Source organism: Meles meles, chromosome X (assembly GCF_922984935.1).
Source record: "Meles meles chromosome X, mMelMel3.1 paternal haplotype, whole genome shotgun sequence".
Classification (NCBI taxonomy): Eukaryota; Metazoa; Chordata; class Mammalia; order Carnivora; family Mustelidae; genus Meles; species Meles meles.
In genome coordinates this window covers 37,083,508-37,099,659 of record NC_060087.1, presented here as the reverse complement: position 1 = coordinate 37,099,659, position 16,152 = coordinate 37,083,508, and the positions used below count along the sequence as shown (strand labels likewise).

The 16,152-nt window shown below is 41.1% G+C and overlaps 1 protein-coding gene across 13 annotated transcripts in view; it reads left to right on the top strand.

Annotated features, from left to right (window-relative positions):
* CASK (calcium/calmodulin dependent serine protein kinase) overlaps positions 1–16,152 on the top strand; it is a 343,974-nt gene that overhangs the window by 315,802 nt on the left and 12,020 nt on the right. For 9 of the 13 annotated variants that reach the window (XM_045994396.1, XM_045994399.1, XM_045994395.1 and 6 more), the window contains 3 exons: positions 968–1,003; positions 2,535–2,731; positions 10,007–10,122. In XM_045994396.1, coding sequence (XP_045850352.1) covers positions 968–1,003; positions 2,535–2,731; positions 10,007–10,122 — 349 coding nt within the window. The remainder of the gene's footprint in view (positions 1–967; positions 1,004–2,534; positions 2,732–10,006; positions 10,123–16,152) is intronic. The other 4 variants (XM_045994402.1, XM_045994401.1, XM_045994407.1 and 1 more) reach the window with 1 other exon arrangement.

Genomic DNA, 16,152 nt, shown 5'->3' with positions numbered 1-16,152 from the left:
TCCGCTATCTACGTTACGAATTGGTGTGCCCTCTGTTATTGTGGTCCGTGCACATATTTTTGTGAATTATAAGCCTTGCCTGGATATGAAAAGCAAAAGGAACTGGCTTCCAACTGCACTTAAGCCATGCTGTTATCACATCTTTAACACAAAGTACTTGATATTTTGACTTGAATTTGGAATTTGACTATTTTTTTTTTTCAGAACTATTCATTTTGGAATTGAAAAGAATTGTTTTTCATTTACTTAAACGGAAGCACTTAAGGTGCAAGCGTCTGATCTTTCGGGGTAACAAAATCTTAAGTTGCTGATATTGCTGTTGAACTGTACCGCGAGTTTTACTAAACGCAGCAGTATCGCTCGTTTGCTATCCACGTGCCCTTTAAAAACACATCAACTGTCTTCAGTCGATAAAATTGTCAATAATTTAGAGATCATCTCGAACAGAATGATATCAGTAAGAGAAATTCTAGGAGAAAATTCCTAACGACCTTTGTTTTTAACTTCCAAATAGGCTACCAATGGAATTCGTTCTAATAGTTTTAACATGTAATACTTTAAAGATGGTGAAAATCCATATAGCCATGGAATTCCTCAAAACCTAAATGATTGCAGTGACTAAGTTGAAAAGGGCAACAGCTCTTTTACGTTTGGGGTTTTCTTTTTGTTTTTAATAGGGCCGTTTCACTCACAGTGGCTTTTGTGTTGAAGATGCTGAGTTGTTTCTTAAGAACACATTTTCTCTCTTGCTTAAACTTACCTGCTTTCCTCAGCTTGCTGCTAAGTGGCCTGGGTTTGATTTTTTTTCGATAACTCAACATTTCTGAGAAATGGAATAATGTTTGTGATCTCTTTACAACTGAAATCTAGCTCATTTTTTAACCATATTGTAACAGAACACACAAATTACCTTGTACTCTTGAAAAGTAAATGAAAATTTTTCTCCTGGGTTGGCTTTATTCTACAGGACTTGCCATCAACCACCCAACCAAAAGGACGACAGGTGAATAGATATCCTCTATAGAAACTTCTCTAAACTGAGCTGCCAATAGCCAATCCTTTATTAACCCTTTCCATCCCATAATGTCTGCATTTTGGACCATAACATTTAAGCATTGAGAGCTTGTACCATTTCATTTTAACACATTACACATGACTAATTTTCTATGAGGATTTTTTCCCTCACATCTTTGTAGCTGTGATGGTTATTGTAATTTCAACCTGATAACCTTGTGTTAATGGTTTAAGAATTCAGCCTTTCGGGGGTGGGGGGTGGTCTTACAGGCCTGCCTCTGGAGTTGGGGAAAAAAATTGTTAAAGGTCACAAAACTCCTAGAATTCTAAGAATGACTAAAGCGTATGTGCTGACAACCATGTTTAAGCAGTAATTTTCTGAAATTTTAAGGCTTTTTCTTCATTTGTATTTGCTTGTGGGTATCTAAAAGCCATTTACAATGAAAGCTCAGAACATCCTGGCTCTGCATCCCAGTATGCCTCTGTCGGGTTACCTGGGGAAAGTGACTCGCTGCCTATCCCCAGCAGGCAGCTTCCGGTGTGCCACCCACTTTAAGAGTATGCATTCCAGGTGCAGAGGCAGAGACCTAGTAATTTTACAGGCTGCATTGCTGACAAAGAAACTTGAACAGAATAATCACACAATAGTTCCAAAGCCTTCAGGTTGGTTTTACACTGACCGAAACATTAATACTCAAATTTAATTTCAAGAGATAGAATTTGTATGGGGAATTTTCTTGGAACATGGCATCCAAGTTCAAGTGTGCGTAAATTGGCACCTGACAGAACTCCCCCATAGTTTGTTCTTAAGACCACATAAGTGATGCGACATTAGATATCCATCACCTTATTTAAAGCATTTAGAAATACAGTGATTCGTACAATGCTGCCGTATGAGAACCCCTTGTCATTTTTCTTCTCCAAGAAGAGGAAAATACAGATACAAAGCCAAAATCCTTCTTGAAAGCTTAATAACACGATTAATTTTTTAAATGCTTTAAAAGCAGTTTACGTTTCAGCTTATCCGCGGCGTGTAGCCACACCGCCGGCTGTCCTGTAGGCAGTTGACAGCAAGATACCAACACACAGTGCTTGCTGCTTTTGCGTCATGTGCTGCTTTGAGGTTAAAGCCTGCCCTGAATGTCTGTGTATCTGGTGTAAAGGCTGCCACGTGATCATGACAGATAACGTGCCCAAAACATCAGCTTAAATACATGCAGATTTAAAAATGGAAAGCATACCTCTCTATAATTAGAGACCTAGTCTGTTACAGTAAAAGCAGAAGCTAAGTCTTGATCTTTACTAAATAATTAAGAACAGCAGAGGCTTGAACCTGTACACATCAGAGGCTGCCCATCCGTTTGTAGTGGTAGCAGTTCGGTGTCCTATCTCCATGCCTCATTTGGCTTCACCATCTAGTGTCTTGTTCGTATTGTAAGTGTTAGTGTGTGGTTATTATGTTAGAGCTGTTTTCTTTCACATCGCCGTGGCACCCCTTCTCACAAACTCCTGTTTTATAGATCTATGTAAGAGCACAATTTGAATACGATCCAGCAAAGGATGACCTCATCCCCTGCAAAGAAGCTGGCATTCGATTCAGAGTTGGTGACATTATCCAGATTATTAGTAAGGACGATCACAACTGGTGGCAGGGTAAACTGGAAAACTCCAAAAATGGAACCGCAGGTCTCATTCCTTCTCCTGAACTTCAGGAATGGTATGTTTTTGTTGTTCTGTTCTGTTTTACAGTAAAAACAAAGCCCCGACCATCCGTTTGTCAACCTGCTACTGTTTTATGGTGTAAAACCTGCTTGTTCCATTAGCCAGATAAGGTTCAGATTAGTCATCCAAGAGCTCTAAATCCTCGGCATCTAGCAAATTCCTGCTTGGAGTCAGGTCTTGGCTTTACATAAAAGGAGAGGAAAGTCTAGAGGGAGGCTGAGTGGCTAGCCTCGGGTCGCAGGTCGCAGTCCCCTCCTGGTCCCTTAGCAGAGCCCCCCATTCCCACATGCTGCTTCAGTCCTTTTAGAACTGCAGTTTGTTTTGTTTTAAAGATTTTATTTGAGACAGAGTGAGAGAGAGAGCGAGAGCACAAGCAGGGGGAGCTGCAGAGGGAGAGGGAGAAGCAGGCTTCCCACTGAGCAGGGAGCCCAATGTGGGGCTCGATCCCAGGACCCTGGGATCATGACCTGAGCTGAAGGCAGAGGCTTAACCCACTGAGCCTCCCAGGCGCCCCTTCAATGCCACTTTTAACTGAGAGGAAAGGAGTCCCAGATTACTATATATTTTAGCAAAATCTATTTCTGCCATTGTTACTGTTCGCTTACTTGAGCTGTGTTTTGAAAGATGCTGGTGATTTTGCCTCCGTCAGTACTTTAGCAATAGATGAGAAATCTAGCAAAGAGATGACTTTCTATCTGAGTTTTGTTTCACGTGCCCAAAAAAAACCACCATTAGGCATTGGGGCAGTCTTTCCCCAAATCCTTGAAGCTAGCTAAAAGACCCCAGAGGTACCTGAGTCCAAAGACACTGAGAATTGTTTTCTTGCCCCTTTTTCTCACTAAAGAGATTTCTCAGTTAATTTCCTTTGCATGATTGCCTCCGTCACTATCCCATGTTTCCAGAAATTTACTCTTACGTTTAGATGTCAGAGTGGATAAGAATTTCAGATGCCATCGTTTTCCACGGGGACTCACAGGCGCCTCCAGAGGAAGTGGCAGGCAGCCTTCCAACTCGCGGCCCCATCTTCAAACAGTCCAAGCTTTGGCAGGACGGAAGTGATTTCTGAGTCATCTTCATGATGATGTTATTATGTCATTGTGACATTTACGTCTTACAGAATGTGGTCTAGCCTCCTGCCATATGAACATTTTTTTAAAAAGAATTATTTGGATTCCAGACCTCTTCTCCCTAGTCAGATCATCTGTAGAAATCCTGTTTCGGGGCGCCTGGGTGGCTCAGCGGGTTAAGCCTCTGCCTTCGGCTCAGGTCATGATCTCAGGGTCCTGGGATCAAGCTCCGCGTTGGGCTCTTTGCTCAGCAGGGAGCCTGCTTCCCCCCTTCTCTCTCTGCCTGCCTCTCTGCCCACTTGTGATCTATCAAATAAATAAATAAAATCTTTAAATAAAAAAAAAGAAAGAAATCCTGTTTCACGGACACCTAGAACTCCTGACTCCTCTGGAAGAATGCTGAGAAATGGCAGTGGAAAAGCAGATTTGCTCCCTATCTCCTGTCACGGGGACTAGGTTATCTGAATCAATCCTCCTGCTGACAAAAAAAGATAGAAAGAAAGAAAAGTGCTGCAGAAAGTATGTTTTTGAAAATTACCTTAAAAGCATTAAGTAGCCAAAAAGGCATCGGGCAGCTCAGTGACAAGCTTTTATATGAAAGCCATTAATCAGAGTGATAGAAAATAGAGCAGTGAATTGGCCCATGTTGCCAAGAGGACACATCTGTTACTGAAAACTTTTCTGCCAGAGAACCAAGGTTAAGACCTAATGCCTGTGCAAGCAGGGGATCTGTTAGGAGACCTGCTGCCCCACTGTCAGGCCCGCAGAGGCTCTGCCCTCAGGTTAAAAGCAAACAGAGAAGTGTGTCCTTGCTGCCCCCCAACATCTGGGGACTGGAGAGAAGGCTGCCTTGGCACTGAGCAAAGCCGAAGACACGAATAAAAGGAAAACAAAGTTTCCCTGAAAAAATCGTGGCCGCTGGTCCACCTTGAATAGCTCTGTGCCCAGACAGACATCGCCGGGGGCGGCTGGGGGTTTCCAACCTTACACTCAATTTGAGGCCTCTTTTTTACTAATAGTAGTTCTCTATATCTGTTATGGACAAAAAGAAAGTCTCTGGTGGAGAACACTTAATGCTGGGCCTCATCCTAGAGCCCTTCCTCACCACCAACCCCCAACATGAACTTTTACTAGGGCAGTGACCAACAAGTCAGGAAAAAAAAAAAAAAAAAAAAAAACCCACAGTCGCAGAAGAAAACAATTAGGACCTGCCTACCAGATCCAAGAGAGGCTCTGCTGAAATGACAGGCAGCGGAAACAAAGCCAGTCCCACGTGATGCAGGAGAATCAGGAGGCAGGGTTTTTAAACAACTGTGCCTATATTTTAAAATCAATAATCTTGAAAAATATCTTTAGAGAACAGGAAAACTATTAACGGCATGGCAGATTTGAAGAAGAGCCAGAAGGAACTGCCAAGGACAAAACACGTAGTAACCAAACCTCAGTGGCCACACACCTTTTAGAAAGGCTAAAATTTTTCAAAAGTTTTCACCAACAGGTAAACAGATGAAGAAATGATGGAGTGAACTACTGACACCCACAATATGGATAGAACTCAATATCATTCTGCTGAGTTTCCAGGCAGAAAAAAGAGAGAGAGAAAATATACTGCATGATTCTATTTATATGAAATTCCGGAAAACTATACCGACATCGGTTGGCCTGGGGATCCGGAGGAGAGAGGGAAGAATGTACACGAACAGCAGAAGTGACGAAACTGTACACTTCAAACGTGTTCAGCTATTACGAAAAAAACAAACTCAGTAAAGGTACACAAACTGAAGAGGGAGAAAGGGATTCTAGCTGGGCTGATGAGGAAGGTGCCCACTGGGCACCATGTGCCTTGAGGCCTGAGTCAAACATTCGAGGTACAAGAAGGCATTCCCAGCAGTGAGCGAGATGTGAAACAATACTATCAGCCAGACCCAGAATCTTGGTTCATGGGTGTTCCTACCAAGTGACATTTTTCACATCCCGTCCATGAGAAATCAATCGTTTGTGGACCTGGATGCCTTCTTTATGCTTGTTAACTTTCATCGTGCTTGATGAGGCACACCAGTTAAGTCCTTTGATATATTTTGATCCCCTGAATGTGTCATCCCTCCCCTTGTCTACCAGACCCTCGTCCAGGTGAGCAATAAAAATGGTAAGTATGTGTTTGAAATGTCCCTCCAGGTTGACCTAAATCCTACCACAGTTTTCCTGCACTTACTGAGCTAAAAGAAATAGCAGTCATTTCCTGAGTGGCTGGGGAAGACCGGTTTCGTTCCTCTGCCACTGCATCCCATACAGCCACACCACAGATGTGTACTGGGAACTTTTTACTTTTATTCCTTAAGCTTAAAAACATGGGTTGTAAGATAGTCTATAGACTGTACCATGAGCTTTACGGAGTCAGGATTTTGTCTCTTTTAACCTGTCAAAAAGTCCTCAGTTTTGTTTGTGCTTCCAAAGATCCTGTGCCTCACAGAAGCCGTAGTTATGGCTACAGCACAGATTGGCTTGTGATGGAAGAATGCCCAAAGCGAAGGCTTCATCAGCCTCCTCTGTGTGCCACTTAGGTAATATGCGGAGACTGACCTTGATGCTGTTGCTGAGCGTTCACAGTATTTCCCAATAAATGTTCTCCTCCTAACCAAAAAATAAAAGAATAAAAAAAAAAAAAAACAACCTCAATGAACAAGAGAAAATAAGAGACTTGGAGGAGAAAGAACTGTTCTCAGCTCATTTCGTGATGCCAGCATTACCCTGATACCAAAATTCACAAAAGGCGATTCAAGAAAGCTACAGACAGGGGCACCTGGGTGGCTCAGTGGGTTAAACCCTCTGCCTTTGGCTCGGGTCATGTCTCGGGGTCCTGGGATAGAGCCCCACATCGGACTCTCTGCTCCACGGGGAGCCTGCTTTCCCCTCTCTCTCTGCCTGCCTCTCTGCCTACTTGTGATCTCTCTGTCAAATAAATAAATAAAGTCTTAAAAAACTACAGACAAGGCTTCCTCATGAACACAGATGTAGAAGTCCTCAGCAAAATATTAGCACCTGAATCCAGCAATATGTAACAAGGATAATACATCTTGACCCAGTGGAATCTGTACTGGGAATGCACAGCTGGTTCAACATTTGAAAACCAATCAAGCCAATCCACTGCATTAACGGACTAAAGAAAATCCACATGGTTCTATCTGTAGATGCAGGGAAAGCACTTGGTAGAATTTTAAATCCACTCATGATTAAAACCCTCACAAATGAAGGGACTTCCTTAACCTAATTGAGAGCATCTGCAATAAACCTACAGCAAACACTACTGGAAAGGAAAAAAATACTGCTGGTGATACATTCTGTGTGTAGAAATTCAAAGAAATCTATAGATAAACCATTAGAATTAATATGAAAGTGATGGTTGGTATAAAATCAATATACAAAAATCAATTTCTATTTACCAGCAAGAAAAGAGAAAATAAAAATTTTTAAGATTTATTTATTCATTTAAGAGAGAAAGCACTCGCATGCACAAGCAAGGGGAGAGGCAGAGGGAGAGGGAGAAGCAGGGAGCCTGACATGGGGCTCGATCCCAGGAACCCCAAGATCATAACCTGAACAGAAATCATGAGTCGGACACTCAACCTACCAAGCAACCCAGGTGCCCTGAGAAAATAGAAATTTTTTTACATACCATACATAAGACCACCTGTATCACCTTAATACTATAAAGCATCTTGGAAAAAAAAAAGTTAAATTTGACGAGACCTCTGGATCTAACTACCTATTTGGAGGAAATGCAAAAGATGGGGACTTACTAAAGACACCACAGGGATGAAATCAGAAAAATCCAGAATTGGAAACTATAGGACAACCAACCAGTTTTTACAGCAAATAAATTATGAGAAGGAAAAGGAGAGAGGGAACCTATAGATTTAAGAGAAATTTAAGAATATTTAAGGAGGGAATGATACAAACTTGGATTTGTTTCAGAATAATCTAGGGTGGATAAGCTGTAAATAGTGCAAGCCAGGAGTTGGTAAATGTTAAAGCTGGGTTGTAGGTATTTGAGGTTCATTACTTTCTACTCTTGTCTATGTTTGAAAATTTTTTAAATTACAAAAAATTTTTGAAACACCATTTGTATAACCTCTTTTTTTAATCAAGTTAGGAGCAAATCTAACAAAGATGTTCAAGACAAAGGAAAAATGTTAACATTTATTGTGACATTAAAGAATACATAAAGAAATGGAGATATACTGTATTCGTGGACTGGAAGACTCAGTGTTGTAAAGATGTCTCCCTCCCAGACTGATTCATAGATTCCATGCAATCTTAATTGTTTTTGAAATTGACAAGCTAATTTTAAAGTTTTCGTGGAAATGCACAGAATCAGGAATAGCCAAGATGTTTTTCTAGAGGAATAAGGAGGGAGGCCTTGCTCCACCAGATACCAATACTTACCATAAAGCTGTAGTCATTAAGATAATAAGATACGGGTATAGAGATGTTCAAATAGACCAATTGAAGAGGATCCCAAAATACTCCCATACATAAATAATCACCAGTGAAGAATGGATAGTCTTTTCCATAAGTCATGCTGGAACAATTGAGTATCCATTAGGGAAAAAGACAAGAAAGAAATTGGGCCCCTAATTTCACAACATATATAAAAATCAGTTCTAGCATATTAAAGGCCAAAATATGAAAGCCCAAGCTATAAACCTTTGAGAAAGTAATATTGAAGAATGTCTTCAGAACAAGGATTTCTTAACATACCAAAAAAAAAAAAAGGGAAAGATGGCTAAATTTGACTTAAACTAAGTTATATTCATCAATATATCATAGGAAGATATCATATAAGATATCATAGGAAGAGTATAATATATCATATAAGATATCATAGGAAGAGTAAACAGGCAAACCACAAAATGGAAGAAGGCATTTGCCACACGTATAACCCTCAGGGGTATAATATCCAGACCACATAGAGAATTCCAACAAATCAATGAGAAAAAGACAACTAGAAAAGGAAAATGGCCAAAAGACTTAAACACTGTACAGAAGAAGAAATCCAATAAACCTGTGAACGGGTTCTCAATCTCATTAATAATCTGCGAAATGCAAACTCAAAGCACAGCCTGATGCCATTACTTGCCTACTGTGGTGGCTAAAATTAAAGACTGATACTACCAAGAGTTGACAAAGAAGTGGAACAGAAGGTACTCTCACACACCGCTGGTGGGGTGTAAATCTGTACAACCTCATTGGAAAATCGCTTGTGATTCTGATGGTGATTTTGGATTCTCCTTGTATGTGGCTCACTCAGGGACCCCTGGTTGGCCCACAAGCAAAATCATTAAGCAAAAACCACCTGTGGCAATATCCTGAAAGGCAAGTATTTTCTTAGATTAAACCTAAGGGGGGGGGGACTTTTTAATAACATTTTTGCTGAATACTGTAATCACATAGGAGAAAATTAAAATTCTCTGTTTATAATTCTGTGGATTTAATTCGTGTTTTTCCCTAGACTAGAATTGCCATGTAGTTATAGGAACGTTTATTGAGCATCTACCTTGCCTACCACTGTGCTGGGGACATTGTTTACATTTTTTTGTTCTAATCCTTTGTGACAGCCATCCAAGAGGCTATGAAAACTTGCCAACAAAATGACCTGGCCAAGTGTGTGCGCTCTGTTGTCAGACCGACCTCACTCTCCCACCTACGCTGTGTGATTTGGAGCAAATTACTGAACCTCTCAGTCCTTTAATCTCATCTGTAAAGTGGTGACACGATTTCATGTGTTGTTAAAAAGATCAAAGAGTTAATACATGTATGTTTCCTAGGAAAGCACCTAACACTAAATTGGCCCAAGGTCATGAGTGATAGAGCCAGGAGTCTAACCAGACTGTCTGAGCTCAAAATCCCACACTCTTTCCACCGTGTGCCACGGCCATGAGTTTAGGTTGCTGGCTGTGTTATCAGTTAGCAGGTGCCCCGGGAATGCGATGTCATTTTATTATAAGCCTGTGTTTTTAAAACATCTCCAGGAAATTGTTGTGAAAACCAAAGAGCAAGCTTTACCTTGAAAGGTCTGTGAGGAGTATGTTCATGCAGGCTTATAGCAAGTCTTCAAATGAATGATTTTTGTCAGTATACAACTTTACAGAAGATTCCCTCTCTCTCTCCCTCTCTCTCTCTCTCTGTCTCTCTCTCTCTGCTAGGCGAGTCGCTTGCATCGCCATGGAGAAAACCAAACAGGAGCAGCAGGCCAGCTGTACTTGGTTCGGCAAGAAGAAGAAGCAGTACAAAGATAAATACTTGGCAAAGCACAATGCAGGTAGGGAAACATACGAGTGTGGCTGAGGCTGAGTGAACCTGGCAAAGACGGAGATAGAGCTCACATCTCAGTTCGGTCTTCTGAGTCCTCACCCAAAAATCCCATCCAACGAGGTCCTCATCAGCCTGCCAAACTGCACGAAACCCTTACCTGCGACTATGATGTCAGTCATTTGCCAGCTCTTTGACAGAGCTTCATAGGAAGACAGTGCTACTTGGAAATAGTCTTCTCCGGAACTAAAAGGACCCAGTATGTTCAGTCATCCCCTGAGAAATGAGAGCTTGAGGGTTTGCGGAGTCACCAGGACCCTTGCCTCCTTGCTGAGAGTGATCTTGAGCTAATATCCTCCCTCCTGCCTCCTCGCTAGCCCTTGGACACGGCCCTGTGGCACGTTGCTAAGGGCGGAGGGACGCTCTTCACGGAGCCGTGCCACAAAGGGCCCGGCGATTGGGCCGAAGGAGCACAGATGCCGTTGGATACTAAGGGCAGTTGGTTGGTTCCTGTGACTAGTTATCTTCCCCCTACCCCGCCAGTTATTTCCTGGCTCCTAAAAGACCAAGAGCACGATCTCGGCCTTCCCTTCACGCTGTTTGTCTATATGAAAACTTGAGTTCAACCCGAGTCAAAATATTTGCTTGTAATGCCAAAAGAGCATGGGCCATCCTTGCCGTAGAATTTCCAGAAGACTCACGGGATGTAAATTAAGCTAAAGGAAGTGCATGCTGATGCAGAGGCTGGAATTGACTTATTTTCAGTAACTTCTCAGTAGGACCCCTTTTTATAAGGGACTTGTTCTGAGGAATTACAAGCCCCAATATTGGCATTAGATTAGTTCCCAAGGTTTCAGAAATGACTCCAAAAATCAGACATGTAGCCAAAAAAAAAAAAAAAAAAAATCAAATGAATGCAGTCATGCATACCCAATTTGACAGTATAATGTTTCTGACAAATATAAAACACACTTCTATCTGTAGAATGTCAGAACACGTCATTAGCATCCACCAGGTAAAATTATTTACAAACTCTGAATTGTTCTTTTTTTTTTAAAGATTTTATTTATTTAGTTGATGGACAGAGAATTCAAGTAGGCAGAGAGGCAGGCAGTGGCGGGGTGGGGGGCGGGAAGCAGGCTCCCCACTAAGCAGAGAGCCCGATGAGGGGCTCGATCCCAGGATCCTGAGATCACGACCTGAGGCGAAGGCAGAGGCTTAACCCACTGAGCCACCCAGGTGCCCCTGAATTGTTCATTTCTTAATCAGCAAGTGAAAGTATGCATTTTGAAATACTGCATCACGTGGGATGAGTGTGAGTGGCCACAGGGGTACATTTCAAATGGTTCAGCTGAACGATGAGTCGTTCCCTTCATGTCGGCCACACTCTACCCCATTTTTAATTCCAATAAAATGTATCCTTTCTGATTCTTTACCGCCACAGAGTACTAGTCTGATGATGGCTTATTTTTTGGTTTTGTTTTATAAAGGGAAGAAATATTTAAGGCAGATTAAACATAATTTAGCGACTGTTAATTGTAAATGCTCAAGTAGTACTTTCTGAAGATGTTCACTGTAATGTCAGCAGAATGTCGTTTAACACCAAATGTCAGTGATTCCTGCCAACTCATCTTCATTTCCATCAGCTTCTAACAGGCTCACAAGATGTGTTGACATTTTATATGTATATATGCATATATATACATATATATACAACCTTACCATTTTTATAATTTTAAATGCTGTATGGCTATAGCTGGCATTATCATTTGAACCTAGAAAGCAAAGCAAATTGGTGACTAAGGTTGCTAATCCATCACTAGCTTGATACTCTTCTAATGGAGGGCATGTAGACATAAGTATTTAACTGGCCAATATTCTTTAATTCAGCTGTGAGGGAAAATAAGAAGCCAGTTGATTAAAAAACTAGAATCTCTCCATTCTGACAAAGAAACCGTTGACACGTTCACTCAAGAATTTTGTCAGAAAATCAGCACCCCCCCACCCCCACCCCAAATCAAGCCTCATAGCTCTCCTATTGGTGTTTCTGCTCGGGAGAAGGTGTCCAGCTTTTTTCTTGGACTTTCTGAAGCATGCTGCCTGGCAAGGCCTTTCTCTTGCCACCTTTTCAGTCTCCTTTCCCTTCACTGACCAACCCTTCCATTTTGTTCATGACAAAGTCCAGAAGAACCATTCACTTACTGGGCACCTTTAGTTGACAAGAGATGAAGTTGTCAGGAAAGAGAAGTCAGGTATTTTATCAGCTCTTCTGCTTTGAGCCATGACGGAAAGCCATCCAAACGCGCGGCGTGGCCATATAAGGGACCCACGTGAGAGAAACAGATACTACCGAACTCCGTCAGTATGGCAGGTGCTATGAGAACTTTCAAAGTTCATCATATTCTTTAATGCCAAGAACTAGCCAAATGGGCTCCTGGGCCACAAATCAAACTATATTTCTGAAGGATCTTTCTGGCTTTTTCAGAAGTTGATTGTCCAGTATGGGGCGAGGGGGTGGGATCTTCTCACAGTCCTCAGTGAATCCAGATAAGGGCTGTGTGTCTTGGTTCCTGCTTCAGATCTTTAGTAATCCAGCATATATTGATGGCAAGATCCAAATCTTCTCATCAAATTGTGAGGCTGTTTACATTTGTAGTGAAAATGAAAGATGGGAACTTTGTCAATATCTAGAACTGGTAGGAACGATGATACTAGAATTGTTCCCATTTCTGTCACCGGGACAGTCCCCATGTGTAGCTAAAGCAGAATTCTGTTCAAGCTGTGTCGCCTACATCTCACATTATAAAATGCCAGTCTATCAGCTGGATATGACCAATAAATTAGTTTTGTTTTCCCCACACGTGGCATTTGAAAGAATTATAACCAGATATCACATTTGAAAATCAGATATTTAACATAAAAATCTGGGTTTCTGCCTTGCCTTGAAAGAAAATAGAAATGTGGCAACACTAGGCCCCCTTTCACCCATAGCACCACTGGGTTGTCGATGTCCCTTTCGGCTGGACACTCGTTCCCTAGGACCCAGCGTCCCTCTGCTCTGTTCATGCACCCAGCCCATGCACCCAAACGTGACCACAGCCCAGGAGCGGCAGGCCATTGAGTGCATGCCCAGCCCCGAATTACCAGTGTGCCAGGCCTTTCCTAATGGGAGGTTTTTACAATATTTAAATATACTTAATAGTTTTTCCAAATGAGACAAGGAATCGATACTAAAGGCTTATTTATGGAATAGATTCAACTAGAAAATCCTTACCTAAACACATAAAAGTGTCATGAATATTGAGTAGATTACCAGGAAATGAAGATAATATGAGCAAACTATGCCAGCAAGTATTTCTGAAGCCTTGGGAATAGATTTGATTATGGTGTGTGTAGTGTTTACAGCAAATACATTTTCTGCAACACGTAAAAGATGTTTAGCCACATAAATTTGATGCAAAAAGCATTGTCAGGCTGCTAGAACTATACTCTTGAGGCACTGAGATTCCTCAGGCCTAGGACTTCCAAAATCAGTTTCAAGATCAAGTTGCTAACATAAACTTGAGGGGAAAAACAGTCTTCATTAATTCATTTTTTTAAACTGTTAGAGCCCTGAGCAGTGGTATTTCAATATCCTGAGATAGTCCATTTACATACGTACACATGAACCCAGAGGGTTTTTACAGTACCATTCATAGGCATGCTTAAATGATGCATAATACCACAAATTAGTAGTTGAGTAGTTTTTTTTAAATCTATTACTTTTTTCTCTTCAATACAGAGAACTCTTAAGACAACAAAGAGTGGCCCATCATCTCACTGCCCTGTTGGCTTTTTTTTTTAATAAAAGTAATAGACACCTGTGATTTGAAATTGCAAACAGTACAGGAAGGTACAAACTGAAAAACAAAAGGCTTCCACACCTACACTCCTTGAGGAAGGTGTCTCGTAACTATTCCCAGACCAGATTTCCGTGCATGTTGCTAGTAAATAAAAACCACTGGCTCTTATTTAAGGATATTGTTGGATTTTTATTAAAATGAGTTTGTTTCTTAATGTGATTTATTTGCCTCATGTTTAGAATATTGCATGGTAAAGTTTCTTTTGTGCATATTATACTTTTATTTTACTAATATATTAAAAGCCATATTTCAATGACCCCTGTACATTTTTCATGCTGTCTTACTCCCAATGGCCTCTGTGCATGTAAGTAACCTGTTGAGTGACTATGCCTCTTTGTTTTTGATGGTTTCCTTTCATTCAGTCCTTTAAAAAAAAAATCCGCAAACAACATAAAACTTTTAAAAGTTCAGCCTTTAAGTGTTCTCCTTATATTCCTTGTATGTCTTATTTTTAAATACTCTTATTTTTTCTCGATCCTATGACCATGTGCTGATTTCATTTAGACCAGAGTAACCTCTTCATGCTACTCGTTTATGGTTAAGATATCAGTGTGTAACATACCTGTTCATTTGTCCACGGTGTCGATCGTTGATCTCTAACTCATTCTCATGTGTGTTTAAAAACAAAATGGCAAGTCGTAAGTGGGTAGGATGCCATTCCGAAAGCCTGTGCCATCATCATCTTGCTCTTTTGAGGGATGCTGGTTTATCTTTCTATATTAGAATGTACCAGCTTGTTGACGCACCTCTTTCATAAGCATCCTTTTTCTCCATGGAAACCTCACTCGGAGGGCAATGGGTATAAAAACTGATGCCATAAGCACGCCTGCTTTTCTTTTTACAACTCTTACACTCTGTAATCACCGTAGCATGACCAGCCAGCTCGAGCACGCACAGAACCTCGTGTTAGTTTTGATTTGGGGGGTTTTGCTATTCTAAACACAGAAAACATTTTTGGTTTTTAGCTATTGCTACAGAATTAAGACGTTGAGTGAACCTTTCTGGAATCAGGCTATCAAAAGGAAACAAAGGCACAGAGACCCATTAACATGCACTAACCCTTATTTTAACACATGGTATTTCTTTTCATATATATACATAGTCTGGGAATGATACTTTTGTTCCTTTGTTTGTCTCTGATCTGTTGCACTTGAGAGTATCCTATTTTGCAATTTAAGGTTCTTTGCTACTGGGAAGATCACAGATGTTGACTGAGCTGAGAGCCAAAAAAGCATTTGGCCACATTGTTTCAGGGAGAAGCTTCTCTCAGTGATTGACTGAAGCATCCCAGATCCCTTTATGGCACCATGGAATCAATCGTATTGAATTTATTTCAACCTCTCTGAAATCTAGAGCTTTATCGAGCCTTCTTTTAAAAAGATATTTCAGTGTGTGCCTGGCAACACTTGGATATTACCACAAGGAAAACTATTACAGGAAACGATGACTCATGATTTTAGCCTTCTTGTGAGAATTTTCAAATGGACCACCTTGAACTTCACCAGGAATGGTCATCCTCTTGGGAAGGTTTTTGTAACGGTTTCGTTAAGAGGCGGGTTTCCAAAAACTATTTTGGGGAGCATTTCTTCTCAGTCTGTAATGATCAGAGAACTCTCCTTTTGCAAAGGTTTCCAAGCTCAGACTTGCTTCATGCTTCTTTCCATTCTGTCTATCCTGACTCACTGCACACGGGTTAATAAAGTTCAGGGCCCAGGGAAGCATGTTCCCCTACTTAAGATACCCAAGACTTTCCATCTAATGGATAGCTGGGTTACAGTAAAACTTGTGGGATGCTCATTGCGAACGCCTGTGAAATCACAGTTTCAGCACTTGACTTTGAAAGACGCTAGCATGCTACCTTCGGCAACTCTGCTGAAAGAAAGAACCATGAACTCAAAGACCAGCTGTCCATGCATCTCTCATCCATCCCTAGAGATAACCTAGTGGCCTCTTTCTTGGTTAACTTTAGTTGCATTCATGCTATATTCATGTTGGTCACTGTCTGCAGACTTTTTCTTTTTAGTATTGCTGGTTTCTTAGAATTGCAGAAATATGAACAGCATGTGGTTTTGAATGACTTCGTATGACTTGTTGGATACCGCATGATAAAATATGCAGTATCTCTTAGAATTTGGACT